This window comes from Pipistrellus kuhlii, unplaced genomic scaffold (genome assembly GCF_014108245.1).
Source record: "Pipistrellus kuhlii isolate mPipKuh1 unplaced genomic scaffold, mPipKuh1.p scaffold_m20_p_3, whole genome shotgun sequence".
Lineage (NCBI taxonomy): Eukaryota > Metazoa > Chordata > Mammalia > Chiroptera > Vespertilionidae > Pipistrellus > Pipistrellus kuhlii.
Window position 1 is genome coordinate 168,129,670 of NW_023425529.1, and position 11,878 is coordinate 168,141,547.

At 58.0% G+C, this 11,878-nt stretch overlaps 1 protein-coding gene across 1 annotated transcript; it reads right to left on the reverse strand.

The window, feature by feature from the left end:
- Positions 1-1,106: 1,106 nt before the first annotated feature.
- ZNF703 (zinc finger protein 703) lies at positions 1,107-5,855 on the reverse strand. The gene is made up of 2 exons (XM_036454929.2): positions 5,046-5,855; positions 1,107-4,033 (listed from the first exon to the last, which is right to left on the reverse strand). The coding sequence occupies exons 1-2, from the start codon at positions 5,286-5,288 to the stop codon at positions 2,450-2,452; spliced, it is 1,827 nt and encodes a 608-aa protein (XP_036310822.1). The 5' UTR covers positions 5,289-5,855; the 3' UTR covers positions 1,107-2,449.
- Positions 5,856-11,878: the final 6,023 nt, after the last annotated feature.

The window sequence follows — 11,878 nt, forward strand, 5'->3', positions numbered from 1 at the left end:
GGTGTAGACGCGACGCAGAGGAGTGCGGCCAGGAGGGGGCGAGGAAGGCCAAGGTGAAGTGCATCCAACAGGTGGGACGGCCGTGCTGGGCGCCAGGGATCCGACAGCTGGAACCTGCAACCTGCAACATGCAACCTGCAACCTGCGCGGGGCTGCCTCGGCGGGAGTTCCCGGCTCGGACCCCGGGAGCCAGTGAGCCCCAGAGAGGACGTGGCTCAGGCCTCGCCTTCCCCACCACAGCCGCGCATTCTCTCCTCGGGCCGCAGGAATCGCCCGCGCTGTGGGAGGAGCCCCACCCTCCTCCCACCCTCCTGATCAACAGCACCCCCCCACCCCCACCTCCCGCCGCGCCTGCCCGAGGATGAAGTCAGTGTCCAGTCGTGCGAGATCAAGAAAACAGGGACCCAGAGTGATTCCAAGGTCCCGTGTCATCGCCTGGACTTCTCCCGAACCCCGTGGAGGAGTCTCTGGGAGCGCAGATAACGGGGATGAACGCCCCGGGCGCTGGCCTTAGGGAGCCTCCCAGCCTTGCGAAGCGCCCCCCGCCAGCAAGTGCATTCACCCTTTGGTTTCAGGTGTAGGAAGGCATCGTCAGGAACCAGGAAAACCTTGCCTTTTAGAGTGGGAAGCGCCTACGGTGCGCCGTCGGGGCAGGCGCCAGGCGTTGCCTGCCACCAGGTGGCGCCAGAGGCACGCCGTCTTTGCTCACCCGTAGGCCTGGGACCCTGTTTGCCTGGCCGGAGCCCTTGGTGCTGGTTCCCTCACACAGCCCCTCTACCTCGAATCTAGGTCCAGAGGAAAATCCACAAGTACACACTTCTCCACCCTATCCCCAGGAAATGTTAAGGCCTTTGAAGTCAGGCTGGGAGGTAAATAACCAAGTGGGGGGAAAAATAAAGGTGGTTTTATGAAATTTGTAATGCGCTGGCAGTATTCCTCCCTCCCCCCCCCCCCCTTTTCTCAAGGAAAGACACTAAATTTGTCCTTGACCAAAAATCTGAGAAGGAAACCGTAAGGTATTTTAAAGCAAGAATAAAAGAAGGCCGTCGGCTTAGGTATCTGGAGGTGAGGTGGTGGGTGAGGCAAGAGAGAAACACACCACGGTGTGAATATAGCCAAGTATTTCATTTATTAACAAAATAAGTCTTACCAAGGGAGAGCTCTATTCATCCCAGAGAGGCCCCCAGCCTCCCCACGATGCTGCATAAGAGAAGGAGCGGTGTGGGGAGAAGACCCAGGGCCCAAGTCTTCCATCCCAGTCACTGAGGGAGCCCAAGGAAGTCCCCAACTTTGGGGAATCTGTTGGGACAAGCCTGGGAAGGGGTGAAGGGGGCCATGGCGATCTGTATGCTCCCTTACTGTACAATCTTCCCCCCTCCCCCACGGAGCTAAAAGGTTGTACTGCCCACTGATAATGCCACTGGTCTGCTTTGGAGGGATCTAGCAAGGCTCGCTGACGCCACCCCCCACCGCCAGGAGAGAATGGAGGGAAAAACGACGACTATAAAAGCACTTTGCAAAATATAAAAAGCAAAGTTTCATGCCGGCAGGGCCTTCTAGGACTTTTAATTGAATAAGATGAGCCCTATAGGACCATCCCCCTCCCTCCTCCCTCCCCAGCGGGCAGTGTTTGGGGCTGGAAGAGTTTGGAAGTAGGAGGCTCTGTCCGAGGCCACTCGGGCCCCTCTCTCAGGGCTCTCCATACTCAGAGCAAGGTAGGGAAGAAAGGCCCCAGTTTTGGGGGCCAGGGCAAAGACCAGGGGCCCTAGGAGGGGAGGTCAGGTGAGAAGTCGCAGAGTAGAGTTCTGGGTCCACAGAGGCAAGACCTCCTGCCAGGAAGGCCCCCACCCCCACCCCCTCCACACACATTACAAAAAATATCTCCTCTCTGTTACTTGTACAAAGGTAAAAACAGAACCTCAAATGCAAGAAAATGAGGGAATGAAGGGAAAAGGGGGAAATGTCGTTTTAACGGTTAAAGAAGCATGCACAAAACTCCCCAGGAAGGGAGAACAAAACAAAGAACCCCAGAATCCCAACTCTCCCCCTCTTCCCCAAAGACCAAACCAAAAAAAAAAAAAAAAAAGAAAAAGAAAAGAAAAGCAAATTAAAACATATCTAAGAAAAAGAAAAAAAAATAAAGGAAGTGGGACGGAAAGAGCATGTAAGTTACTCGTGTGATTAATATTATTTGGGGGGGGGGGAGAACACAGACTTTTTGCATACCATGGACTCGTGTGGGCCGTTAATGCACTTATATTCCCAGCTTGTAAGCTAACATTATAGTAAATAAATACACAGTCCGGTGGAGGGGGGGGGGGGGTCTCGGCGGGTAATCTGGCAGGACAAGCAGTAGTGGAGGTTGCAGCGGCCAGGCCAGGAGGCTGGGGGGAGGGTCAGGGAGCTGGAGCTGGGGGTGGGGGGGGTGGTGGGAGAGGAAGAGCTGTAGTTACTGGTATCCGAGCGCCGAGGCGGAGGCTAGTCTCTGTCCGTACAGCGCGTATGGCGAGTAGTAGGGTCCGGCTGTGGGGAGGGACGGCATGGCCAGCCCCCCGGCTGTGGACAAGTGGCTCTTGCCGTAGGGGTGGTACCGGCTTAGCCCCAAAGTGTGTGGACTCCGCAGGGACAGCGACCCGGGGCTGCCGGGGGCGGAGGGCGGGGGGAGGTGCAGGTGGCAGGAGGCAGCGGCGGCCGCGGCGGCTGCAGCGGCGGCGGCGCTGCCCAGGCCCGAGGCCCCGGGGTAGGCGGCAGCGGCCAGAAGTTTCTCGGCCCCGGGCAGGGCCGTGTGAGTCCGCAGGTGGCTCAGCAGCTCCTCCGAGGTGGCGAAGCGCTTGTCGCACGGCCCGCTGGCCGCCACCCAGTTGCAGCTGTGCGGCAGCGGCTCGTTCTGCAGCATGAAGCCGTAGGTGTAGAGGGGGTGGCCCGGCAGCGCGGCCTGGGCGGCGGCGGCGCTGGATGAGAGCGCGGCGGGCTGCAGCGGGTGCCCGGGGTACACCAGCGGGTAGCCGCCCGCCTTCAGGCCGGGCCCCGATGGGTCGTGTGCGCTGCAGGTGGAGCAGCTGGAGCCCCCGCCGCCGCTGAGGTGCGAGGCGCTGTGGTAGCCGCCCAGGCAGTAGGGGTCGCGGCATAATCCCTGCAGGAAGGAGGGCGGGGACGCCCCGGTGAGCGGGCTCGAGCTGGGGGGCTTGCCCGGCGGCAGGCCCAGGCTCCCCGACAGCTGGCCTCCCACGAGGCCCGACTTGCTGGGATCCAGGCCAGGCACGAACTGGGACGGGTAGCCGGCGTAGGCGCCCACGATGGAGCCGTGGTAGCCGATGCTGGACGGCGGCAGCGGGAACACCGAGTGGCCGGGTTTGTAGGGCGACACCGGGGCCACGTGGCCGGCCCCGACCAGCGCCGCCGACGGCGGCTCCGACTTGCGCCCGGAGGAGGCCCCTCCGTCGGCGGCACCGCCACCGCCCGGCTCCCCGCCGCTCCCGCGGCTCACGGACACGGCCTCCGGGCTGGGCTTGGGCTCCAGGTCCTTCCTGTCCAGCTCCCCGCTGCTGCCGCCATTGCCGTTCTTGCAGTCGGAGTGGTGCGGGGAGCCGCCCCGGGAGCCGCCGGGCGATGAGGAAGACGAAGACGCGGAGACGGGCGCTCCGTGCGGGGGGTAGGGCGTGCAGGCGGCGCCGGGCACCCTGAAGCCTGCCTTGTCTCCCGGGGACAGCGAGGAGGAGGACGACGAGGAGGAGGAGGTGGAGGACACGGAGGAGGAGCCGCCGTCTTTGCGGGAGTCGCCGCCGGAGGAGCCCTTGGAGTAGGGCTTGAAGCTGGACTTGTCCTCCGCGGGGGAGTCCCCCAGCTGCTTGAGCACCGCGGACGCCGAGGCGGCGGCGGCGCCCGGGGCGGAGCGGCCCGGGTCCTTCTCCGCCCCCAGCCCGTTGGCCGCCGCCGCCACCGCGTTGAGCTTGGACGAGGGCGGCGGGTCCGGCTTGCCGATCTGCGAGCAGGTCTGGGCCAGCAGCGCCAGCGGGCTCTTCTTGGCGTCCAGCTGCGGGGGACAGCGGCGAGAGGAGGGAGAAGGGGTGAGTGAGGCTACCGGACCGACGGAACCAGCAGGGTAGCAAGTGGGAGCGCCTAGGGAGCCGGTGGGCACGGGCGGGGGTTGGGGGGGGAGAGAAGGCCTTGGGGAGAAGTCTGAGCGCGCCCGGTGGGCGGCGCAGCTGGGCAGAGCTGCGCTCTCTCCGCTCGCCGCCCGCGGGTGGGATCCCCGGCCCCACTGGGCCCCAGAGCGCGGGCGCCCACCGGCCCCGGGGAATGGGCCGGTGGAAGGGGCCCATCAAAGGCGCCCCCCCCAAAGGTCCCCGTGGGCGAAGGTGACGTCTCTGTAGTCGGGGCAGTGACTGGCCCCCTGCCTTCTGATAGCCCTCTCTCCTCGAAGCCCAGGGAAAACTTCCTCCTTCAGTTTGGGGAACTTCGCTTGGGACGGGTTTCCGGGCGGAGGAGGCGCGGAAAAAACCCGGAGAAGCGCATTCTCCAGCCTGGGCGGCCGCAGGAGCGCCGAGCAGCCCCCCTCTCCCGGGCGCGCACCGGGGACGTGGGGGGAAGGAAGCCTGGGGATCGCGAGTGTCGGGGCGCCGTGCGCTCTAACCGGATGGGACAAGGGCGGAGTGGGACGGGCGCGATCCGGGATTCTGAGAGCACAAACCCGGGTGGTGGCAGGAAAGACCCAGGAAAGATCATCTCTGGCCTAGAAACTGGGTGCCCGAAAAAGTACAGGACCAAGTGGGAACGCCAAGAGCAAACCCAATCCGAGAGAAAACCCGTAGCTTCCTCCGAAGGGCGAGCATGGAAAGGGGGGAACCTTTCACGGAGAAGCCCGGGAGAACCGCATGGGCTCTGATACACCTGCGTTCTCGGTCCCTCTGCACCCGGTCCTCCTAGGGTGGCCGGACCTGAGCGCCGCGCCGAGGACAGGGGTGCAGGGAGCGGGGCCGCGGGCCCGGCGGTGGCGGGCGGCATGGGAACGGCGGCGCAGGGCGGGCGGGGACCCAGGCACTGACCTCAATGGGGCTGACGGGGGTGGAAGACAGCGGCTGCAGGTACTCCGGGTGCAGGAGGTGGCCGGTGTGAGCGCTCAGCATCTTCAGGACCCTGATCGGGAGCCGGTTCGCTTGGCGCAGGGGGTCCGCCGGGGGTAAGAGGGACACCGCCGCCGGCACCGCCGGCCTCTTCCCGCCGCCGCCGCTGCCGCTGCCGCTGCTTTCGGGTGTCCTTGGGTTAGATCCAGCGGGCGAATCGCTCATTTGGAGGAGGCTGCGCCACTGGGGGGGGCGGGGAGGGAGGGGGAGCACCGGGAGGCGAGCTCCCGGGCGGGTGGGCTCGCTCCGCAGCTTGGAGCGCGGTGCAGCGGTCGCCGCGCTTCCACCCCTCCTCCACCGCCGCCGCCGCCGCCGCCGCCGCCGCCGCCGCCAGACCGGGATGGCAACACAAAAACCTTCGCCTTCCGCGAGCCGCACGTCAAATAGCCGCGATCGGCAGCCACACTTCAAAGGGATCGCCGCGCCCGCCCAATCGCAGCCCTCGCCGGGGCCCCGGGGCGGGGAGAGCGGCGGGCGGGGGCCGGCGCCGCCGGTGGGCGGGGAGAGCCTTAAAGGAGCCGCGCCCCTGCGCCTCCGCCGCCGCCGCCTCTGCCTTTACCAGCCGCTGTGCTCCTCCCCTCCCCCCAACCCGGCCGCCCTCGCCCGGGGGGCAGGAGGGGTGTTCCGCCGAGGACCAGACTTCTCCGGGATCCCGGGTTCTGCGCCCTGTTCTCCGCCGTCTGTCCTGCGGCTCTTTCTCCTCTTTTCCTGCAAACTGCCGGGGCGGAGGTGCTGGCGGGGCCGGAGATGCTGGCCGGGGCCCTCACCGCTCGGACTGGGCAGGGAGGGAGCGCAAGGCGGAGGCTCCCTCTCTGCCCAGTCTGAGCCGCTCCCGAAGGCTGCCCGGGGGCACGCCCCGCCCCTGGAGCCCCAGCCCCGTTCCGGCCCAGCTCGGGCGCCGCTCGGGTCCAGTTCTGTTCCGCTGAACTGGCTTCTCCCCCGCCCCGGGTGTGTTCACTCGGAAGCGCCCGAGACTCAGAGGCATCCCTGGTTCTCGGGATGCGACGTCAGCCGTTCCAACAACTTTGAGCCCATCCTGTCGGAAGCCTGCCAGTCTGAGGACTCCCTTCCGGGGGGAGTTGGCTGCGGAGAAGCCGGGGTACCCCGGGCAGTGCGCGCCGCCAGGACCCGCCCGGCGCGCGGTGCCTGCACATTGATGTATAGGCTCGGCGTTTGAGTGTTTCAGGTTTCTGATCGTGTCCTCCTGTTCAGAGGCGGAAGATTCCCTCCCTGCAGTGCCCCTAACTGCTGTTTTTTGGGGGGAGGTGGTGGTGGTGGTGGTGGTGATGGTGGAGGATCTGGGATCATCGGAGAGGCCAGCATCCCAGAGGAAGTAGGGAATCTCTCTAAGTGCTGCACGTCGATACGAACTCTAGAGATGCCCCTCCCCCCCACTCCTCTAATCCTTTTCTTCTCACCGGAGAAAATGTACTACCTTTCCCCAGGGAAATGACGGAATAAAAACTTTATACTAAAAAATAACAATACACTCCTCTCCCTCTCCCCTTCCCCGCGTCTTTTGGATGGAGTGTGCATTGCCAGCTTCGCACTTGGCAGAGGTTTTACATAGTCATAGTTTGACATTAAAGTTCCCGGTCCGCCGATCATCAGGGGGTGTAGCCAGTCCTCTGTGCGCTGGCCTCTGGGGAGACCGCCTCTCTTTGCTCTAGGCGGCCAGCGGAGGCGCGCTGGTGTCACTGCCTCGCTTCCAGTACCACTTTCTCAGCCCCAATCCATCACTCTGATTGTCAGGCCTGTCACTCGGGGCATATTGCTCCAGGACTAACTGTCCCTAACTCTGCCGCATTGATCTGTGTCTTGAGACAACATGAGAACCCAAGGTAGGTGATTTCAAAAGGGAAGAGAAAGAACTATCACAGAAAAAAAAAAAAATAGCAGCCATGAACCTTTATCATGCTCAGCGAAGAGGACAGCAGACACCTGCATTCCCAAGGCCATTTCAATCAAACACTAAATGAAAACTACTCCTGGACCTGTGCTGTTTTTTGGGCAGTATGTATAGACACCTCTTAGGAATTCCACGGGCTTTCCCTACCCCAATCTAATCCTGGTAAAGTCGGGTTAGAAGGAATTCCAAGGGATGCTACCATATTGTGGCAAGAGGGGTACAAGAAGGGGTGTGTGTGATCCCTTTTATTGTGGTGTTCTCTACCCCCCTCCTCCTGCCTCTTCCCATGCCAGCCTCTGTGCATTCGGACATTGCTGCCAGTGCCAACACCTCAGTTAAAGGTCCACCTTCAGGGCTGTTTGGCCTCCAAGAGAGTGCTGTGCAGAGAGAGACAGAAGACAGCCTCACAGAGTGTAGGCACTTTGGAGGAGATAGAATTGGGAAGAGGGGAGACCTAGGAGGCAGCAAAAGATGAAAGACTCCTTCTTGACTATTGTTACCAGCTCAGCTGTGAGAGCCAGCCAAGAAATCCTTCCAGGACCCAAGCATATGTGTGCTAAGAGTGATTAATGGGCAATCGGTTGGGAGCAGAAGGGAGTTAGAGAGAGGAAAGGCATTTAGGACTTTGGGAGGAAAAGAGGGACAGGAGGCAGCAGGATGGAGAGAGGAGGAGAAGAATGGAGGATGAAAGAATAGTTACTCTGTTTGGAGAGGAAAAGGGCAGTGAATGAATGAAAGGGAGGGAGAAGGGAAGAGATGAGGACAGGAGGGCCAGGCTGGGGGTGGAGGGCTGGAAATTCACCCAGGGGAATCAATCGTCCTTAAGAAGAAACACCATTCCCTCAGTCCACACACAACTACCTGATGGGAACAGTGGGTGCCAGATGGCATGGAGATAGAGACAGGCCTCCTTCCTGGAAGGTGCTAGCAAGGTAGTGGGGACACTCTTCTTTGTTGGGTGCTGGTGAGGGCATCAGGGCTCCTTTGGCTGAATCCATCTAGTTGCCCGAGGAGAGAAAAAGGACAGCCGTACTAAGCCAGACCAGAGGCCTAATTAAAACACGACTAGACAATTATTATAATCAGCGTGTGACACCCACTTAGCTGAAATGCTAACTTACACAGAGTTTTAAATAGGGCCCTCATGGCTTACAGCAAGGGCTGTTTTCAAAGACATGGCTTGTCACTGGGGAGAGAATAAGACAGTATTCAGTTGGTTCAAATTTATTGAAGGCCACTTGTGGGCAGAGAATTGCACTGGGGTTGTGGTTGAAAAGACCATGCAAGACAACGTTGCATGGGGGCAGGGCACATGGCAATGTTCTCCCTTGCCAGAAGTGCAGATGTGTGGTTAAGGGGCCTCCAGGCCTTCCTCAGATTGCCCTGTGCGTGAGCAGCACCATCGCCCGGCGCAAAGAAAGTCCCAGGTCAATGAAGGCTGTGACGGGCCACCTGCCTCTGAGGGGCAATTGCTCCAGAGAACAGTCAAGGCAGCAACTGGACCCGGAGGATCTCAGCACTGGCAACCCATGGGCCCGAAGGCCCAACTTGTCCCAGAAGGCCACCAAATTAGTTCCCTTCCCCCAGCCTCCTGATGTATCTTTAAAAAAATGCCCCCCCCCAAGCCATCAGGAAAAATCCTTTAAGAAATTCTGCATATTTATAGATTTTTTTTCACTACTTCAATTTACATAAAATTCACCACCCAGGGAAAAAAATGCTTGAGTCAGGTTGAGAGCGAGAAATGGTAGATTTGTTGTGTGGGGTTAATGTGGAGTTTTCCCATCCTCCCTGAGGCGGAATTGCCTGAACGATAGCCTCTCTCTGCATAACACTCACACCCTAATGGCAACAACATGAAATAATATCTCACTGGGTAACTATTTACATTTTTTTTTTTTTTTTTACAAGCTGTAAGAACTCTGAAAAGTTGGTCTCGTAGAGAACTTGGTTTTCCTCCCTGGCGTTTAATATCTTTCAGCGGCTGGCAATTACAGGCTTGGCCAGGAGCCCTGGTATAGCGCAATGCGCTCAGGGCACTGGGAGGCACTTCCTCTGCAGGCCTCACCCCAGGCTCCAGACACAGCCAGGACAGGAGAGGGCCAGGGGGCAAGAGGAACAATGCAGTGAAAGCAAGAACAGCCAGCCTCACAGTTTCTGTTACGTTCTATTACTCTGCCTGTGACCTGGCATCTGTCTTTGTTTACTTGTCCATTCTCCTGCTGGACTGTGAATGCTTCTGCATTGTCCTCATGCTCTTTGTGTTCTGATGGCCTGCTGGGTGTTCAACTATCATCATCACAGTAGCTATCGCTGAGAGACAAGCATTGGTGCAAGCACTTTGCTCACATTATCTCATTTAGTCCTTCCAGGAGCCTGAGGAGGGAGGTCCTGTCATTACCCCTATTTCACAGAGGTGGAAGTGGAGGTCCCAAGAGGTTTACTAACTTTTCCAAATTCCCAGCCGGTAAGAGGTAGGGCTGAGATGAGAAGCCATGCAGTCTGAATGCCATAAGTGCCCAATGAATGTTGGTGAATGAATAAAAATCTATAATAATCTATATTAATAAAAGTGTAATATGCTAATTAGACCAGATGTCCTGGACATCCTTCTGGTCGACCTTCTGGATGAAGCTGGGGCTGGGGAGGAAGCTTGGGACCCGGATGCTGGAGGGAAGCTTGCTGCTTCCAGCAGGTGGGGAGGGAGGCGGGGGGGGGGGGGGGGGTAGGAAGGCCTACTCTTGCACAAATCTTGTGCATTGGGCCTCTAGTTTTACCTATAAAGGGCTATTTATTTATATCTCAGCTCACCTTATTCCCCAAAATATTCAAGGTGGGTGACTGAGTGATTTTCAACATGTTAACTGTGGAAGCATCGAGTGTCTTTTCCCAAAAACATGTTTGTACTCGTCATCTCATAACAATTTTGTGAGTTATTTTGGACAGGTGTTTTTATCCCCCTTGACAGATGAAGCACCGGGCTCTGAGAACTTCTGGGGGAGTCTGAAGTCACACAGCTCGTGCTGGCAGAGGGCCGAGAAGAGGCCTTCCCAACTCCCTCCCTGGCTCCCCGGTTCTCCTATCACCAGCCATTGCCTGGGATGGGGAGGTAACGCCTTTTGATAAAAGAGGAGGAATTAACTACTTTTCCTCCCTCTAGAATTTCCTTTGGAGATGTGGTGGGAAGGCATGGACAAAAGGAAATGCAGACTGAAGCTTATCTTCAAGCCCTGGTGTTTGATCCGGGTCCTTGAGTAGGGTGCTTTGAAGAAGTGATTTCATTTATCTCCTATCAGCCCCCAGGAGATAGGCAGGGCGAGCAGGCGGGAGGGGAGAGGGGGATGCAAGTAGGTGTGCTTTTGAAGTTCTCCAGCCTTCATCTGCCTGCCCCTCCTCCTGCCCCCCATACATCAGCCTTAGCCCTGGGCACTCACCCTTGACTACTTTGTTCCTCTGGGCCTTCACGTTTCTTAGAGATTCCTCATTTAAGTATTTCCAAATACTGCTGGAAGGAATCATACCTTCGCAACCTGCCAGCACCTCAATTGTGATTAGCAGACAATGAGTTATTACTACCCAGGGTAACGGTAACATTCATGGAGTGCTTACTGCTGAGCACCTTGTGTGCCATAACCCATTTACTTCTCACAGCAAACTGACCAAGGGGGCACTAGTATCATGCCTGTTTTGTGGGTGAAGCACTGAGGCTCAGAGAGGTTGTGTAACTTGCCCAAATGACACAGCGAGAAAGTAGCAGTACTAATCGTAGGTGCCTGAGCCAGTCTTCTATGTGCAGGACTGAGGGAAGAGAGAGAGAGCAGCAGGAGAAATGGGAAACAAGGAACTTGAGTGGTTTTCCAGAGGGCTGGTCTTCACACTCAGGATTTCCCTTTCACCCCGAGGAACGAGAATGTGGTAGAAAGGAAACTGAGGCAGTGAAGGAAGTGAGAGGAACATTTATTCAATGAATGGAACTAGATTGAGTTAATCCATCCAGTTACTGTTTCACATCAGGCCTGAAGGGCTCTCAGCGGTCCTGCTCTTCTGTCTCCATGGGTGAATTTGTCACCACTGCAGTCAGAATGCATGGCAACAATCTTATTTATGACAGGAGACATGTTTTAAAACAGTTGTTTTAAAGCAACTGACAGAGCCACAAGATGGGAAACGACAAGAAAGTGTGATTTTTTTTGGAGGGTGTGGAGGAGGGAGAGGATGCTGGCAAAGGAGGACAATATTTTCCTTATCAAAGTTGGAGTCCATCCTTCCTTCCTGGAGCAGATAGAGAAAAGCTCCCAGGAAGAAAGCTGGGTTAGGGGCATTACATAATGACCGTGCTTAGTGGTTGGGTCCCTGGCCCCTCGAGAGCTTCCTGTCGGGCTCTCGGAAGACATGATGCTCTAAGAAAGCGCAAAGGCATGGCGGACACCAGTGTACAGGCACTCTGCTCTCCAACCTGACCTCTCCCTGTGTGATTCTCTAGTCAGCACAGCAGCTATCTGTGATGCTTCCCAGTCTAGGCAGAGAGAAAGCAAGTGGGAAACGCTCAGGATGGCGAGAGGACGGTAAAGGCTGTTGTATGGATGGCTCATTGAGGCCCCTGTGGGTTTAGGGAAGAGAAAGTCAGTGTTCTCACCTGTGCTTGAGGAGAAATCTCTCTCCTACAGCCAACAGCGGGGAAACTGTAACCTTCTCTTTATAGCTGTTTCTCCCTCCAAGTCTGGAGGGAAAATTACAGAAGATGAGCCCTCAGTAGGCTTGACTCTGATCTTCTAGGAGAGGAAAAGCAGAGAGCAAAAGTCAAGAACAAAGAAGGGAAAGTAGGGAAAAGGAAGAATGAACTTGG